Raw genomic sequence first — 17,692 nt, 5'->3', positions numbered from 1 at the left:
ACTAATTCTACTTTTGATTTGTTTCCTCTTTATAAGAATTAACAAAACATTCAAATCGGAGAATAGAAAGTATATTTTTCTGTTAAATGTTGAAATTAGAATTTTAAATTGAGGAATACTTGCCTATAGTTTTTCTTTAATTATTCTGGAAATTGTGGAGGGAAATTTCTCCCTACAGCCAACAGCTCCCATGTTTAAATACTGTACTGTATAATGCATCTAAAGATCCATGGGTAGGTCCTACCTAAAGGAACCTGATAATCAGATCAATTGATTGCACTTGTACACTGCTGTTTATCACAAAAAAATATTAAAATAATTCAAAGTGCTACCTGTAAATGTCACTAGTATATAGATAACATGTATTAGAAACAATCTCTGAGTAAGTTCACAATTTTTATAAGATCACTTTATTGGCCATATACAATTTCTTGTATTAGGAATTTGTCTTTTCGCAGACCCCAACTTGCTCTCCATGAGACACACAGACAGGAGAGAAGTTTGGGGTCAGAGCACAGGGTCAGCCATTGTACAGCGCTCCTGGAGCCCAACGGCATACAATTCCTCTGCCAGTCGCGGGATACAAACCGGCAACAGCCACAGGCGCAGATCCTTAGCCTCAGAGTAATAAACCAAGGAAACAAAGATTCCTCGATATGTGTACAATTGTTACTATTTATATCTGTTGAAGCACACCTGCAGAACCGCAAGGCTGCATATTTTAGTCCGCGGCTGTGCTGTTATCCATCTTAACAGGTGTGTATTTCCAGGGGATCACTATGTTTTGGAAGTCTGTGTATACAACAGTGAATAGAATCATTAGGATGTCACAGTCTGGGTCTTTTGGTGAAAAAATAACAAGCAAGTTTTAGGACTAGTGTGTTCAATAGACTTCCACAGCTTGGCCCTCGATCCCTACAAGTGTTAAAATTAGTGTAGAATATAGTAAGATAAAAACCTGTGGGTTTTTTCTGCAGCTGCTGACAGGAGGCCAGTATAATTAAACTGCTCTCATGGGTCCACACTGCGGTGTGTTGTTGTGCTGCTGAGTGTCTCAGTTCTGGTATAGTGGTATGGTGGTGCAGTCTGTGGTAAGTTTACACTGTGGCTAAGAGAATGAAACAAGTTGCTGCCTTGCCAGGTTGTCTAGGCTTTACGGCAATGAGATCTCGTCTTTCGAGCTGGTAACTGGGGGTTCCGTTCCCCAAAATCTGACTGTGCTGGAGATGATGTTATAGAAACTCAGACTGGATCATGAGATGGATGGGATGAAGAGGGAATCCAATATGCATGTTGGTATACAACCCATATCATCAGAGCAACAGATTAGATTTTTTTGACAGAGAAGAGAAGATATTAGGTTAAGGAGGGAAATAAAATAAAACAGCTTTTATTTTAACAGCTTAATATCCCAGGTTGCCATATACATTTACTTCACTCCAGGACCTGGAAGTAGCCAGTGCTTGGAAGCTCAAGGCAGTAGCTCCCAGGAAAGCAGGATCACTTTCAACAACATCAATCAGGCACTATTTGCTGTCCCCCTTCAGCTGGGGTGGCAAACATCACCCAAAGGCTAGAAAGGCTCTTAACAAAGGGAAGTGATGCAAGAGAAGACCTAGGTGCTGTTCTGGGTGTGACAAACAACGTTGGCATAAGCAGTGTGTTTTCCATACAAACATAGACCTTGGAAACTGAAGAGAAGGACTAAATCAATGGTTTTCTCTAAAGTAATGCCCACAACACTTAAAGGCAAACAACTGTTAATCCCTAAACACAAACCTTCAACCTTCAAGAAATGTTTTTGTAGGTACCAGTACTGATGCAATTGATGTAATCAGAATTAAATGGAAACCAGGAACTACAGAAAAAAAACATTTAAACAAGAATGGAAGGGGCTGAAATCCAAAGAACTTCTGCAAGACAGGCACAAAAAGAGAAAAGTCAAAATGAGAACCCAAGGGAAAAACAAAACATCAAAGAACAAGATAATTAAATGCTTATACCTTAATGGCAAGAGTATTAGAAACAAAATGCAAGAAATAGAAGTTAAATCATTAGCATGCAATTATGATGTAATTGAAATCACTGAAACAGAGCCAGCAGAGAGCAATAGGGATGAATGGGTACACAGCATTGCAAAGAGAGAGAAAAAATAAAGAGGTGGATGTGCAGCACTATACATCACAAAGAGCATTCATTCACAGGAACCTAACCTTAATGAATCAATGGCCTCAGAATCTATTGAGTCATTTAGGAAATATAATTTGAAAGGTCAAAATGTTAGGACTATGCTACAGAACACCAACTTCTTATAGAAATCATAATGCAATTATAAAAACGTAATATAATGCATACAGACGTGTATCTCAAAGGAAGAAGTGGTTGTTTGTGAGAGATTTTTAATTTTCCTTACATTCTTAAGAACACCTATTAGAGGGAATGTCTGTATTGATCAACTGTCTTCTAACAGGATAGAGTGAGGACAATAGTCATGAGAGAATCATTACAGAAGGTACAGAACCCTGCTGTAGGGGCAGTAGAGCAGTAGGCCCAGACAAAATGACAGCTGTTGTCTAAACTGCTGCATATTCTGCAGAAAGCTGTGTAGAAGGCCTTGCCCGGAGTCACATGACTGTGTAAAAAGCAAGAAACTGAGGCTTCTGGAGACGGTCAACATCTGCTGTCTGCTGTTCTCAACCTCTAGTTATCTGCAGAGAAATACAGTATCCTCTGATACGCAAACCACACCCAACTAAGAAAGGGAAACAAGTGACTGATCAGGCAAGTAACCTTTGTAAAATTTTAAATTTTGTGTTTTGGAAGAGTCTCTGAGAGGGACCATCTGCTTTTATTTTGTAGTAGGTAAGCAGCTTAACCAACTGGCTTATGCTTGTGTTTAGGGTTTTGTGAGTAACAGCTGTTTGGGGTGTCTGTTTTACCTAGACCTGCCTATAAATAATCATGTTTATGATCTCCCCACTCCAGGATGTTTCGCACCTGCATGAACCACAGAGCAGATTAATCCCATAAGTAAGCAAATCAAAGACCAGAAAGCAGTTTACTACTGTAAATCAGTATACAAAACATGAGAGAAAGCATTGAAATTATTAAAGACAAACAGAATACAGTTAAAAAGAATATAATTAACTGCAAGGCAGGTAAAAACAGATATTAAAAGGTCTAAGACACAAGATACAATATTGCAATGGCAGCCACAAAATAATAGAAATACTTTTTCATCATCACAGCACAAAATAAAAAACAACAAAGACATGCAGTGTCTAAGAAATATATGAAACGTATTGATGACTGAAAGGAAATATTTGAGGTATTAAATTAATATTTAATTAATATATTTATCTTGGAATAAATTAACATCATGCCTTACACTGAAGAAGGACAAGGCTATGAAATAATATAAATTCTGTATAAATTATATAAACATTGAAGACCACTTAAGCATTATACTTTAACTGTACTGACATAGAAATATGTATTAATCATACTGTACACTATTAGAAAGCTAGTAATCACTTACTGTAAGTACTTATTGACTAGAAAATTGCTAATGTAGCACCCATCCATAAAAAGGGTGACAAAACCAAGCTATGTACTGTAAATGTAGATCAATAAGCCTTACTTCCATTACATGTATGATTATGAAAACAATTAGAACTAAGCTAAGGATCATTGATATGGTAAACTGAAGTACAGAAGACACAAGAATAGAAGGCATTTCTTTACACAAAGGTTTGTGGGAGTTCAGAATATGCAGCGTTGTTGAAGCCAGTACTTTGACTTCATTCAAGAAACAGCTACAGTAAATGAGATCCTTGAATCAATTAATTACTAACTACCAAACCTAGTTTAGTAGCCAAATGGTCTCTCAAATGTAACTATCCTCATGTCCTTATGAAAGACTTCTCCCATCCATCCATCTATCCAGTTTCTAAGTGTTTTATCCAATACAGTGTTGCAGAGCCTATACAAGCAAGCAATGGGCACTATCCTGGATACACGTAGAACTGGACGCCAGCTCATAGATATAGATAGATATCGGAAAGTAAATGCCAGATAAAGTAATATAGACTACAGTTCAAATGTAATTTTGGTGACATGAGACATGATGAGGCTTATGCAAGCAGGTCTTTGGACATGTCATGCTTGACCTACAGTAGTTTATTAATCTAATTTATGATGAAGGCTGTTTCTACACAGATTATAGTAAATTGACTTTCTACCATCAGATGTGCTCAAATAACACCTCTCTGTGCATGAGATTAATTGCAGGTATGTTTCCTGGTACTCTATGTAGGTTATACATGAGCATGAATTACCTGGTGAAAATTTACAAACATCCAGTCAGAAACAGATATATGGACATGATGGAGTCTTGATTTTCAAAATGTTGAAAAAGAGTTTGAATAAATTGGTAGAACTCCTGTTTGTTTATTATATTTCTATGATAATATCTGACCATCTAGTTTGACTACAAAAAGAATTATGCCATGATAATTTTCATCAGACATATTGAGTATGCTAGTCGGTCAACCTATTTTAAATATTGACATCTTACTTTAACCTTGATCACTAGAAAAGTATTATCTTATTCCCAACAATTTTATGGGACTGGATGGTCTGAGTTAAGATTTAATTAAGATATGGGAAAACATGCAGTGTTGAAGGAGTAATTATCTTAATATGAAAAGATGAGATGAAGCTGCATACTGTAGATAGTCCATCCATTTATGTAGGTAGGTTTGGATGAAAAGCATTACACAACCATAAGGAATTATTACTTCCTGTTCTGGGAAAAAAAACCTTCTGCATTGTTCTGACTTTAACAGAATAACTTGACAATTATTGGTTCATCACAAAGATCTTAGGTGGAATCAGGAAGCCTATTGTTCTGTACAAATGCCAGACGTTTAGATGTACAGTATTACTTATGGTAGACAATTGAAGAAAGAAGCTGCATTCTCAATTTACGTACGCTGTATTGAAGCAGTGATGTGAACTGTCGTTAGTTCTATCTTGAATTATTATTAGAAGCCATGAAACCCTCCTTGTGGAGTCTGAACTACAGTACTTCTTCCCTGTTGTTTTCAGCTTCACGATGCAGCTGCAGTACTTTCCCTCCAGATAGGATGGATTTTATGGATACATTTTTGCTTGGTGTATCAAACATATAAAATCTAATTAATTTTCCTTTTGTTCTTGACAGTTTAATTTCTGTTGGGTTACCCGAATTATCTTGCCATCTTATGCAGTTCAGTGCATACAAAAATGTATTGAAGCACCAGTCACAATTGGATTTAGATTATATTTCCAGTCTGCTTTGCTTTCCTAACAACCCAGAATCTTAAAACCCTTTTGAAACCTTTTCTTAAAGAACAGCAGTTTTATCAGCTTAGCATCGTAAATGTTTGATTTTTCAAAATGTATTTTAATTTTAAGAGTTCCACCAGTAATTCACCCCTGATTAGCTTTAAAATACTGTAGAAAAAAAAACAATAGCAAAAACCATTCTGAGTGTGTTGAAAAGCAAAATGAAGTAAATATACAGTACAAGCCATTTGCTAAATGTTTTATTGTTTGCGATCATGTACAGTGTACTTACATTGGAAGAACAGTATCACTTTATTTCACAACTGGTCAGTCCAAATTGAGTTAAAGCACTAAAAAGAATGTTTTAATACTGTACCTGTTATGCCAATAACATTCTACTTTAAATCTAACCAATGTTATAAAGCTTACTTTTTCAAGTTTAATGGAGAAGCTGTCACTCTGAACAATCTTGTTGGTGTAGATGTCTTAAGGCAGCTTAAAGATGGTTTTAAGAAAAATAGGTATGGACATTTGTACATAGGTGCAACAAAGTGTTCTGCTGTGTTTGATTCTAATTGTGTTTCTCTTTAAGAACTCAGGAAAGGAGCCTCCCCGTTAGACCAGCCTCGATTAGATTAGTCTGTCTGTCAGGACCACTTGTTTGGGTGATGAGAGTCAGCACCGAAGAGGAAGCTAAAGGTTAGTCTCTCAGTTGGGGGGTATTTATGGATATAGCTAAAACACATGGGAAAAACATAGTTTGGTTTACCAATGAGTACTCCATGGATTAAAGAGTGACAGTATAAAAACTGCTCCAACCTTCAGGAGGAAAAATGTTAGCTGAGCATTACATACATGAGAGTAAATGCACAGTTTGTTTCCCTGACAGTTACCTTCAGCCACCACCAGTAAACTCACTTTCTAGTTTGCTGCTATGAAAAAAGAGGTTGGTGCTCTCTTGTGGAAGTGGTATCTGCATCTGCTAGTTTGGGCAAAGCTACAGTCAAGATGTGAGGGACGGTCACAGCTAACCCAACTGCTACTGCATTTGACATTGAGAAGTGTCAACAGGCCAAACAGGATCAGCCTGCAAGATTTAGGCTCAGCGTTACAGAAGTATTGAGGGAAAGAAGAGCCAAGGACAGAATCTTTCTATCATTTGGAAGGGGATAAAGTTTTGCACAAATCCTGGAGAGGGTTTGGTGTGTTGGAGATTCAGGACTCCGTGACTGGCCAGGCAAGTGAGTGTGTATCTATGAGGCTCTAACCCCATGAGAAGCAGTAACAAGGGAGCATGCCCAAGAAATGGAGGTATGATAAGGGGTAGCTATATGTAGGCAACCTAGAGGAAAGGGTGCTGTCTCAGTGAATAAACTGATAAATCTCCCCAAAAAGGCTATGGTTATCAATTATCCCAAAAGGAGTTGGTTTGTGTAAAAATGAAAACTTCCCCTAGAACCCTATGAAGCTAATGGTAAGGCATGTTGTCTGGTTCTGGAGGTAGCATGGTTCTATGCCCTCAGGGAGTACATTCTCCCATGAGCAATGAAGTTTGAAGAAAAACACAGCCACAGATCAACTAATACACCAGATAAATTCATGTAGCTGCAGAGCCAGGTGGGTGACAAGTGGAAGAATAAGTCATCCCAAGCAGCACTCTTGTTGAAAACCAGAAGCCCTAATACATCAAATTTTTAAAAAAGGTTTAAGAACTGCTTCTGAGTATAACACATCTTTTTCTAATATTTCATTTGTTTTTAAAGTCTTTTTGTGTAGAAGACTTTTTGTGTTAAAGACTTATTCTGTTTAATATTTTCCTAAATTATTAATGTTGTTCTTTGACAACATCACGAGTGAGAATTCTGTAATGCATGACACCAGAGAAAAGAATCAAAATTAGGCAAAATGACCTAAATCAATTCTTATGTTTTCAAGAACTGAATTAAAACAAGACAAAACATATAAATCCATTTCAGTACTTTTTTGTGGTGCCTTCAAATTAATTTATGGATTTCCAAAAGTTCCTATACAGAAACAAAAAGTAAAGAGTTCTCAACTCCAGATGACTTGTTTTTTTATATACGTTTTGTTTCTACATTTGTGGCTGACCTTTTCATTTTAAGGTGAAAATAAAACTTTCTTAAACTCAGTACAATAATACATTCAAATTGTTAGTTCCTGCTGGTAAATATAAGCCACAACCTTCCATAAGGGATGATACCTACCCCAGTTCTTAAAAAAATTAAATGAGTAGCATCTAAAAATATAGTATGGTGTAGGCTTGTAGCACAAATTGTCATTTCTTCCCTTATGTTGTTAAGTGGAATACAAGACACACGAACAAAAAAAGACTTGGCTGTCCAGAACACACAACTACTTTGTACAGTATATTGTACAATTAAACCTGGAATGTGATCGAACATTGGGCTGCAATTCGTCTCAGGGGATCAGTCTCCTTTATTTCAGAGATTGTGAAAGCATATCATGAAAAGAAAAACACACAGGCTGTTTTCTTTGGTCCTTGACTGAGGTGGGCTTAGGTGTTCCAGCCAAGTCCAACGTGAATGGCCAGGAGATAGAACATACCGACTGTCGTGGTCATGAGCATCATGGGGAATCCCAACCTGTAACATAAATCATACCAACATCAGGTGCTGTCATCAGAATCAAGTTCAGATGTGGCCAAAATAGAAACATATCTAAATGAAAATTTTATTCAATATCTACTGCACATGGATTACTCACCTGCTACCCACCCACCCAATACTCTCACTTCCACCCTTACTACTACTATTTGCAGGCCTCAGAATACTGAACTTGAATGTACATTTGTAAATACTGATATTCAAAAGCATGGATCACTTTTAATTTGCCAAGTTGATGCCTAGTCCATGATTTTTTTTTCTAAATCCTTCCATAATTGCTCTTATGATCGCAAATGCGGCTGAAACAAGGACAAAGTTTTATTGGGTTTAAGTATATGTAAGAGGTGGGATATTACTGTCTTTGTTTAGTGGTGCTATCTCAGACAAATAGTAAAAGATTAAAGGCTAGTTTGTAGCCTAATTTTAGTTTATTAAGCAAAGATGTGCAGACGGTAGTTACATTGAATTCAATATAGTCTAGCATAGATAATACTGCCATAAAATGTCATTGTTTCATTGTTAAACAACAGTCAAAGAGCTTTATTACAGTTATTCAATAAGAGACATATTGAGGCAATATGAAAATATTTCTCCTGCACACCATAATATGAAGAAGTCATACAATTTACACTTAATTTCTATTTACTGTTATTAATCAGCTACTATTAATGATCTAGTTCATTTGTGTATGATGCTGCAGCATATGTTGAAGACCTTTGCAGGCACTTGGTTGTATCCCTAAAGCAGTGGTTCTTAAGCTTCACTGCAGCCTGCATTCCCTTTTGTTCTCAGAATGTGTTCTCACACCTTTATCCACAATCATACAGTCAAAATAAGCAGGTCGTTCTTTAAACCTAAGAAACAACTATGGAAAGAAAGAGATTAATTATATTTTTATTTTAATTTTGTGGTAACATTGAAAATGTTAACAATTACAGACTTTTTAAGTTTATCTTAATATACCAAGGCTTAATGATACCAAGTAGGTGTAGTTTCAATAGTTTACCTTACATTCTCCAAAAAACAAACATGTCTCACACCCCCAGGGGGTGAGTGCATCCCAGGTTAAGAACTGCCTTTGTGTTTTTTTTTTTACTTCTTTAGAATCACTGAATAATAAATATAAATGTTTGATCAAAATACATTTTGCATGAATGTTATTTGTGTATCTGCTAACTGAGTATGTACACTGTCTTTGAACTTTGAATGGACAGTGAAAGTTTATTTAGCAATTTTATGAAGATTGCATACACCTAATTTCTGTTTTTATTACATATTGTAATAAAGCAGTGGCTCCACATGCCTAATAAGGGCATACTATAACAAATACTTTGTTGCTTAACAGGACTCCTAATGATGATCAAAAGGCTCTACATGTATCCATTTTTGTTTTATCCAGTACATGGTCGCAGGGGAAGCTGGAGCCTAATCTGGAAAGCAGTGGGCGCAAGGCAGGATACACCCTGGCTGGGATGCCAGTCCGTGGCAGGGCACACATGCATACAAACACAGACATGCACACTCACACCAGAGACAATCTTACAAAAGCCCATTAACCTGCTAGTACTGTACAGTATGTCTCTTAACTGTGGGAGGAAAATGGAGCTTCTGGAGGAAACCCATGTGAACATGGAGACAATATACTGTACAGTATAAACTCCATGCAGATAGCACCCCAGAAATTGAGCCCAGGGCCCAAGCACTGCCAGGCAGCAATGCTAAACACTATACACGTGGGCCACACAAGGCTCTACATGCTTTAGTTTATACATTTTAGAAATCAAATCACAATTGCTCGCTCTGTTCTTCATCTACTGTAGCTCTTCGTTGGTTCTAAAGCAACAGTAGTGATGATGTAACTCAACATTTAGTGATTATTACATTGTGTTATTAAAATACTTTTTTAACAAAACAAAACAAGGATATGACATTCAAGACATGAACGCTATGTTGCTATAATCAAAGCCTGGAAGTGTATTTCAAGCATTTCCAGATACACTCTTATACTTTTGTCACCCAGAATACATTATTGTAATTCATCTGGACTTATTATGAGTGAGGCACAGTTTTTAAACTAAAAGGCCCATGGGCTTTCATGAAGAACAAACCTTAAAAGTAATTTTCTCACTCTACGTTATAGAGCTATTCAAACAACATTAACCATGCATTAAAGTGAACTCAGAACTTTCTACACAGCAACACAATTTAAGCAGCTTTGCTAGATTTAACGTTCGCTGTATAGTATGAGTCCCTCTGACATTAAAGTGCTTTATCTGCTTGATTATAAAACATTTATAATCCACCCTAAAGCATTACAAGTGTAATCAGTGCTGTGTAGCACTCTAATCTGAAAATTCTGTCACACTGCAAAGAATGTCTTTTCCTTTACTGAATCCATTGCAATTTCTCTGCTTTGCCTTAGGAAATATGATGATAACAACATTTAATTTTTTTTGCCTCAGCAAGCATTTAAAATCCTCGATGCTTGTTTTAAGGGAATCACAGAAACAAATTACCGGCACTTGTAAAGATGAGATGCTAGCAACTAAAAGGGCACTACGAGAGAAAGACAGACAAAAACATACAGACTAAATATTATGTTATAGTTCAAAACTGCTTAGTTCTATACTGTAGGTGCTAGAATACACAGAAACGTTATTTGGTTACTGTCTTGCACACTAAATTCACAGCTTCACTCTACAATGAGTAACCACACAACTAAAAGCTACTTTAGCAATCAGCATGCAGTTCAGTGGATTGTGCTAGGCTTAGCAGGATACACATGATCATACATTCAGGAGGTTCCTTTATGTAGACCATCAGCCACGTGTGACAAGTGGTATAAAAGGGTATATTTTGAGCAGTAAACTTTAATCATGGGTTAATAGAAATCTTGAAGAAGATTGTCCTTATAATGAGAGCAAAATAAATTCAGTATTAAAGAAGACCATAATCATTCAACAAGTGAAAACAGAACCATTTATTAGACACCTGATGCTGTAAATGTCATCTTCATTATCTAATTAAGGTCATGCATTAGATAGCTTTCAAATACTTGTTTTCCATTAATAAGAGGAAAGAAAATATAATGTGCCTGGTTTTTAGTTTTCTTGGAAAGAGTTTTTACTTTCAAATTAGCAATAAATTAAATAATGAACCAGATTGTACCTTGAGAGCTAATTCATGGCTTATTTTAAACTTCAGCTTCCAACCAATATACAATACTTTACATTATTTTAGCAAAACAAGGGGACACCTTTCAAACTTCCTACTGCAATCTGCCTACTTGAAAATGACCACAAAATACCATGGGACTGATTTGATTTACTTTGCCCAGTTACTCCTATAGCTGTCTAGTACAGCTGAACACAGCCTAAGATGAATCCTTTCCAGTCACTGTGAGAAAACTGTATCTGGTTGGGTGGGGATTTTGGAAGATAACTTTCTTTCCCTCATCCCTCATCTGTACTGTGAGCAAAAAGGTGGTTAATTTTTAAAAAAAAAAGGTTTTTGGATGGCAGGTAGCAAAAGTGATAAAAAATAAATATGTTTAATTTTCTTTCTGAAAAGGTACCCCCCTATCTATCTATTTGCAAAATACATTAATTAAAAAAAAAACTAAAATCAAAAGTGCTGAAAAAAAGAAGAAAGAGAACACAACGTTTTGGCCGTGGAGCCTTCTTCAGGTGAAGAAGGCTCCACGGCCGAAACGTTGTGTTCTCTTTCTTCTTTTTTTCAGCATGGAATAAACCTATTACTTGTTCCTTTGCAGCCTACGCATGCTGACGCAGCTACCCACCTAAAATCAAAAGTGATCAGGATATACTGTACTGTATATTTTAATCATCAGGACTACTTCACTCATGTCCTTGAGGAACAATAAGAATATCCTTTATGAAGAAAGTATCTTACTGACAGTATCAGCTGTTTTTTTCATTAACTTTTATTAGTCCTACCAATGGAGTATTTTTTTCCTACCAACACAATTATTCCAGATAAGTGCTTATCACAGTTCATACAACTAACTGTACAATGTTCATATAGTATTAATTCCTTATACATAACATTACTTTAGATGAAATCTCTAAGCATTACAGTATGTATTTGAGATGTTTTTGTGCCACATAAATACAGTACACTGAAATTTGGTTTGAATACACATTAGTCCAATAGCCAAGTCAAGCTAATGTAAATGCAGTGGATAGTCGTGTTTTGGGAAATAAACACCTGGGAACTTCAACAAGCTCAGCACTGCAAGCTACTGTACAATTTAGAGTTAATGATAATAGATTCAATCTTCAGTTCTGATTTAGAGTTAATATTTTATATATATATACTACCATCACTTGAAAGTACATTATTTCAGGAGCATGTTTTCAGAGATTTATTAAAAGTTGACATGGGGACGAAAAGAGGTGGGTGTAGTAACTAGAAAAGAGTGATTGATGAGCACAAATACTTGTTTAAATAGAGTATCCACAGTATATAAGTATAGCAATTCAGCTGTACTAACGGCTTGTTAGAGGTCTTAGGCAACAAAAACATAACAATAGGAAGAATTGCCCTTTGAAATATTGAAAAGTCAATATTTTCATCCAGCATACTCTAGCAGGGTAAAGCAATTTCTAAAGATTGAATTCATAAGCAGTAGCATTCTGACCACTTCCTTTCTCTGGAGTTCAGGATGCAGAACGTTTATCTCATTGTCATGTTCAAAACCCAAGACAATGGACAATCATCTATCCTACAGTAGTTCCAGCACAACATGATGGATTACAATTATTTTACAACTAGTAGCACTCAGCAAGCTCTGTAATCTAATTTTCAGCCTCATATAGTTCAGTCTTACACCTCACAGTAGGCTGTGCTCCCATTAGCCATCTCTCTCCACCAAATTTCCAGTCTGCCTATTTCCTGCATGGGAACAGGTAGGTAAAAGTTTATTCCCTGCTGAAAGGAAAATAAAAGAGACACACAGTAACATTTCAGCTGTAGAAAAGTCTTCAGGTGTTCATTGTGTCTCTTTTCTTTTCCATTCAACATGGAATTAACCTTTACCTACTCCTTTGCAGTCATGCTGACACAGCTCTGTACTCATATTTCCTGCACATTTCTATTATCTAAAAAGAATATATAGATAGTTGCAAAACTGTACAGAACATGAGACAGACACAGTACCTGGAGAGAGATCCACCTGAAGGAAGCCCAAATGGAGCTTATGGAGCAGTACAGTATATCAACAGTTACAGTATTGCAGTTTATACTAACTCTTGGCTTAGAAATGATGGTTAGTTTAACTTCTCATCCTGTATATGAAAATCCACATCACAGCCAAATTTGTCCATCATGTTTCTACAATTTTGTGTTTCTGTGATTTCAAATGCTTATAAATCCCTTAATTGATACAAATAAAACATACTGGAGTTCAAATTTTGAATGTGTTCACAAATAAATGCTATGAACAGAGAATCAACTGGTTAAGTGGGAACAAAATTCTCCTGCCTATCATACCACTTGATACAGTATATGTACTATAACTATGTATATCTTAAATCAGAAAGTAGAGACCTTAATAAATATTATATGCAATTTTAATTTGAAATGAGTATATCTAATTAAATTACTAAAATAAATATTATACCAACGTTATATTAATAATTTGTTTATATTTAATAACTAGTTTCCATAGAGAAATGTCTGTGATGCACTTTATACTGTAGCCTTGATCAATAAACTAGTGTTAAAATGATAAAAAATTAAAAATGTGTTTATATGTGATATTCAATATTTAGTAATCATGCATAACTAAACACATTAAAAACAGTGAATGCTCAAAAATTAAATAGTAAAAACAACTATTTCTTGAAACAGACAAAAGGCAATGTTTCCTTAAGCGGATGCAGTAGAAACATCTTTCACATTATAACTTAAAACAATCATTACAATTGCAGACCTCTAATAGAGATCTATTGGTATTTTTATTTTGATCTGTTCAAAATAAACATCAAAATACTTGAGAATAGGTAAGCATGTTCATTCTTAACTGTTGATGCGGCAATGCTAACTTGTTTGAGTATGACATTGTGACAGGCTGTTACTTGTCTGCAGAATATTTTAAATTAAATTTAAATTAAAATCTGTGATTACTAAATGACAAAAAGTGTGAAAAGGTGCACCGAAAGAAGTGGTAGTTACTGTAGGTTACATGTATGAAAGGAACAGGGATTCACCAGTGTTAATCAAATTGCAACAATTACTCTCCTAAGTGGAAAAGAGTGAATTTGCAGAAATGTGGCCACATGGCCACATGATGTCTATAGGGCATTCAGGGTTCATCTAGCCCTAATCACTGCAGTCCACAAAAAGCCAGAAACTGATTGATGGACATAGAAATATCAATTGCATGATTAACCTGAAAGAAAAGATAATACAGTTCGGAGGCAGCACTGAAAGATGTTTTCTGCATAGCATCAAGTACTGCATAGACACAAAAAATCCATTAATCTAAAGGTATCCATACATTGTTATCAGGCTGCATAATTGCAGATTCACATCAAAATAAACACTGTCACCGTAACAAAAACAAAACTGAGACCGCTGGTGAGGATAATCTAAAAGTGCTCTTGTAATATGTGTAGGTACACTGACCTGGTAGATGACATCAGCAGAGAGACCAGGTGAGATGGAGTAACAGTAATCTTGGCAGGAAAGTACAGATTTTGTAGAATAGCTGGCAAGGAAGGGGCAGGTTCTACAGATGAAACGCAAACAGAAGAAAACTTCTACAGAAGAAGCAAAAAGGAGATTGCCAGGGAAAAGATGTTTTTGATGTAGGAGAGGGAGTAGTCAAGTGTGACACAGGAGAGGGGTAGGGAGGAGTCATGCAGAAAACAGATGGAAAGGTCCACAGAGGGGGAAATGGAAGAGAAAAGTGTTAGGTTAAAATTGTCTCGTTTAAAGTACCATAACACCTATGGGACTGCATCTAGGTGAACATGACTAAAGTAAAGTGGGTGACAAAATCACCAAAGGACAAAGCTGTGGGAAGTGATGAGAGGAGTCCTGGAGTGGATTTATATGGAGAAGTAGTGGACACAGGACAGATGCTGGAAAGCAAAACAGTGGAGAGAGTTTAAGGGGAAGAGACTGAGAACTGGTTTGTGTGACAAGTGAGGTGGTAGAAGAACAAACCACAAGCAGCGCCAGACATTCCTGTGTCAGCACACGTTGACGAGAACAAACTGATTCATGGAGCCAAAGGCGGAAGAGAAGATTATCAAAAAAGGATTAACGCAGAGGTGAGGGAGAAAGCATAACCCGAGTGATGGGAAAGGAGACTTGGGCAGTTGCTCTTGAGTTTGCCAAATAAAAGTCATACAGTATAGGCTTAAGCAGAACACGCTGCAAGAAAAAAGCAGCGAGTTGGTGTTTCACCAACAGCTTGAGCATTTTAGAGAGAAGAGGAAGATGGCAGACAGGATGACAGGCTGAGGGGACAAGAAGTCTAACTAAGGACTTTAGAACCAAAGGGAAACCAGCCCTGTTACATTTTCCCACAAAAAAATCTGATTTTTTATAATAACACTGGCAAATACAGAAACAGCGCAAACAGGGCAGAATACATTTTATTCTATATCTCCCCTGAATTCCAGGAAGAGCCAGGGAAAAACTATAGTTCCCAGAAGACCAGCAAACAAGGCGGAAGATCAAGCCTGCAGTATGAAGCAGGAACTTTTTTTTGGGTGTTTTGGGAATGGAGAAGGCCCACATCAGTGGGCTGGAGGAAGAGAGTCCTGCTGAAAGGTACAAGTATGTGACCCATAGTCTTCAACTACTTGAACAGCAAAACAGTGAGTGAAAGAAGAGTGTGAGTAAAATTTTAAAAGAGTGTGTTCTGCCTCAGGAGGAGGAAATATTCACACCAGCAACTAGATGCTGAAAATGACACACACAAAAAAGCCAAAACCAAAAAAAAGAGGGAAGTAAAAGAGAAGACTGAACGTTTTGTTTAAAATCTAGAGAGTGCCTATACTTAAAAGTGCAGGATAGCTGCAAAATTTTTAACCAAGCAACTTAGTTCAATTCAGGATTCATTTAAATAAAAAGTTTGCCTGCAATGCAGCAGCAGGGGCTCCCAGGACCAGGATTGGGAATCCAATCCAAAGTGTTATGCAATGGCATTACAGTGGAATACACCATATGAAACATACTATACATTTGTTTCAAAACGACAAAGTCTCAGAAACACATTTGAGACTCTTTAGGATAGTGAAACAAAACCCAAATTAGGATTTCCCAAACCATTGTCCAGTATTCATAACTAGGATTTGAACAACCACCTATCTCCTCTTTTTACACTGTATGAGTATAAACGAGTTCTCTCTTCATGTGTCACTGGAAAGCAATAAGCTCAGTGCAGCTCCAAGTTCCAATTAATAGCTGATCATGTTCATTTCAAACTTTTCATTTCCTGAGAAATGGGATGGTTTAGCTCTGCTTTAGTGATTCACTCACAGCCTCTTTATGCAAGATTTGCTGAATCAGAACACTCTTAAAAACCCATTTAGAAATGTTCTTTCTAAAAGCCTTTTAGCTGTAGCAGTCTTTGGGAAAATACAAAAAGGTTTTTTTAGAAGCTTGGTGTGTATTTGTGAATCCAAGTATTTATATTTGATTTAATTTCCATGTAGTAAGCAGAATAAGCCCAATATATACAGTATAATGATTATTCATATTTTATTGTATCTTTCAAGGACATTTTGTGAAAATTTTAAAAATAATGTGCAGGCAATTAGTTTAATTAAAAGCACTATAAATGTGATGTAATTGAATTGCTTACTGCTTTTGGAAAATTCTTCAGGTATATATTTTTATGTAAAAATGGCTGATTTAAATATTTATTTAGCCAATATTCAATATTTGTTTATTCCATAAAGAGTTGGAAATCTGCTGGTCTTTCATGTACCCAATAAAAACTAATCACCAATCATTAGTGAAGTCTAGCTCAGCAAAATAAATGAATGCCAAGAGTTATTTTCAAAGGAGATTTGGAAGAAGATAAAAACCTTTGAAAACATAATTCCAAAGGTTTGTACATGACTTCAGGTTAAGTTGTTACTCAAGTTATGTGATTAAAGAACAAAGCAAATTGTAGATATTTTACCTTGAGTGACATACAACAAAAACAAAATGGAAAACAATAATAATGAAGAACACAGTAAAAAGTGAAAATCCACAACGCAGAGTTAATTCTCCTTTGGAAGGAAAATAGGGACATTAAAAACCTAAGGTTTAAAAAAGTTATAAAAAGAATGAAAAGATAAAACAATTGAAGTTACATAACAGAAGATAATTTAAAAAAAAACCCAGTATAATCCAACACTAATAAATTTTATTTACCTTCATTTATTTTGTGTAAATACAGCAACAAGATCAATTACAGATGCATTTATATTACTTTCATTTGTACCAACAAATGAGGATCATCTCATTAGCAATAGCAATACCATTGCTTTTGCTAGAACCTGAGACTCTATGCCCCTGGGAACTCTCACAGATGTGGAATGCAAATGTAAATTATAATGCAAATGCAACATTGAGCTGTGAATAACTAGTTTGCAGTTCACATTTACAGTGTCTTGCAAAAGTAATCCCCACTTCCAATGAAGTGCAATTTGGATAAATTATAAATGATGTATGCTCATTTCTTTACAGTGAAT

General features: G+C 36.0%; 1 protein-coding gene across 5 annotated transcripts in view; it reads right to left on the bottom strand.

Annotated features, from left to right (window-relative positions):
* Positions 1-5,575: 5,575 nt before the first annotated feature.
* oca2 (oculocutaneous albinism II) overlaps positions 5,576-17,692 on the bottom strand; it is a 125,175-nt gene continuing 113,058 nt past the window's right edge. For all 5 annotated transcript variants that reach the window (XM_015364460.2, XM_069179025.1, XM_069179026.1 and 2 more), the window contains one exon: positions 5,576-7,952. In XM_015364460.2, coding sequence (XP_015219946.1) covers positions 7,865-7,952 — 88 coding nt within the window. In that variant the 3' untranslated portion in view covers positions 5,576-7,864. The remainder of the gene's footprint in view (positions 7,953-17,692) is intronic.

This window comes from Lepisosteus oculatus, chromosome 15 (assembly GCF_040954835.1).
Source record: "Lepisosteus oculatus isolate fLepOcu1 chromosome 15, fLepOcu1.hap2, whole genome shotgun sequence".
NCBI lineage: Eukaryota > Metazoa > Chordata > Actinopteri > Semionotiformes > Lepisosteidae > Lepisosteus > Lepisosteus oculatus.
The sequence above is the reverse complement of the archived record's forward strand: the minus strand, read 5'-3'. Positions and strand labels throughout refer to the sequence as shown.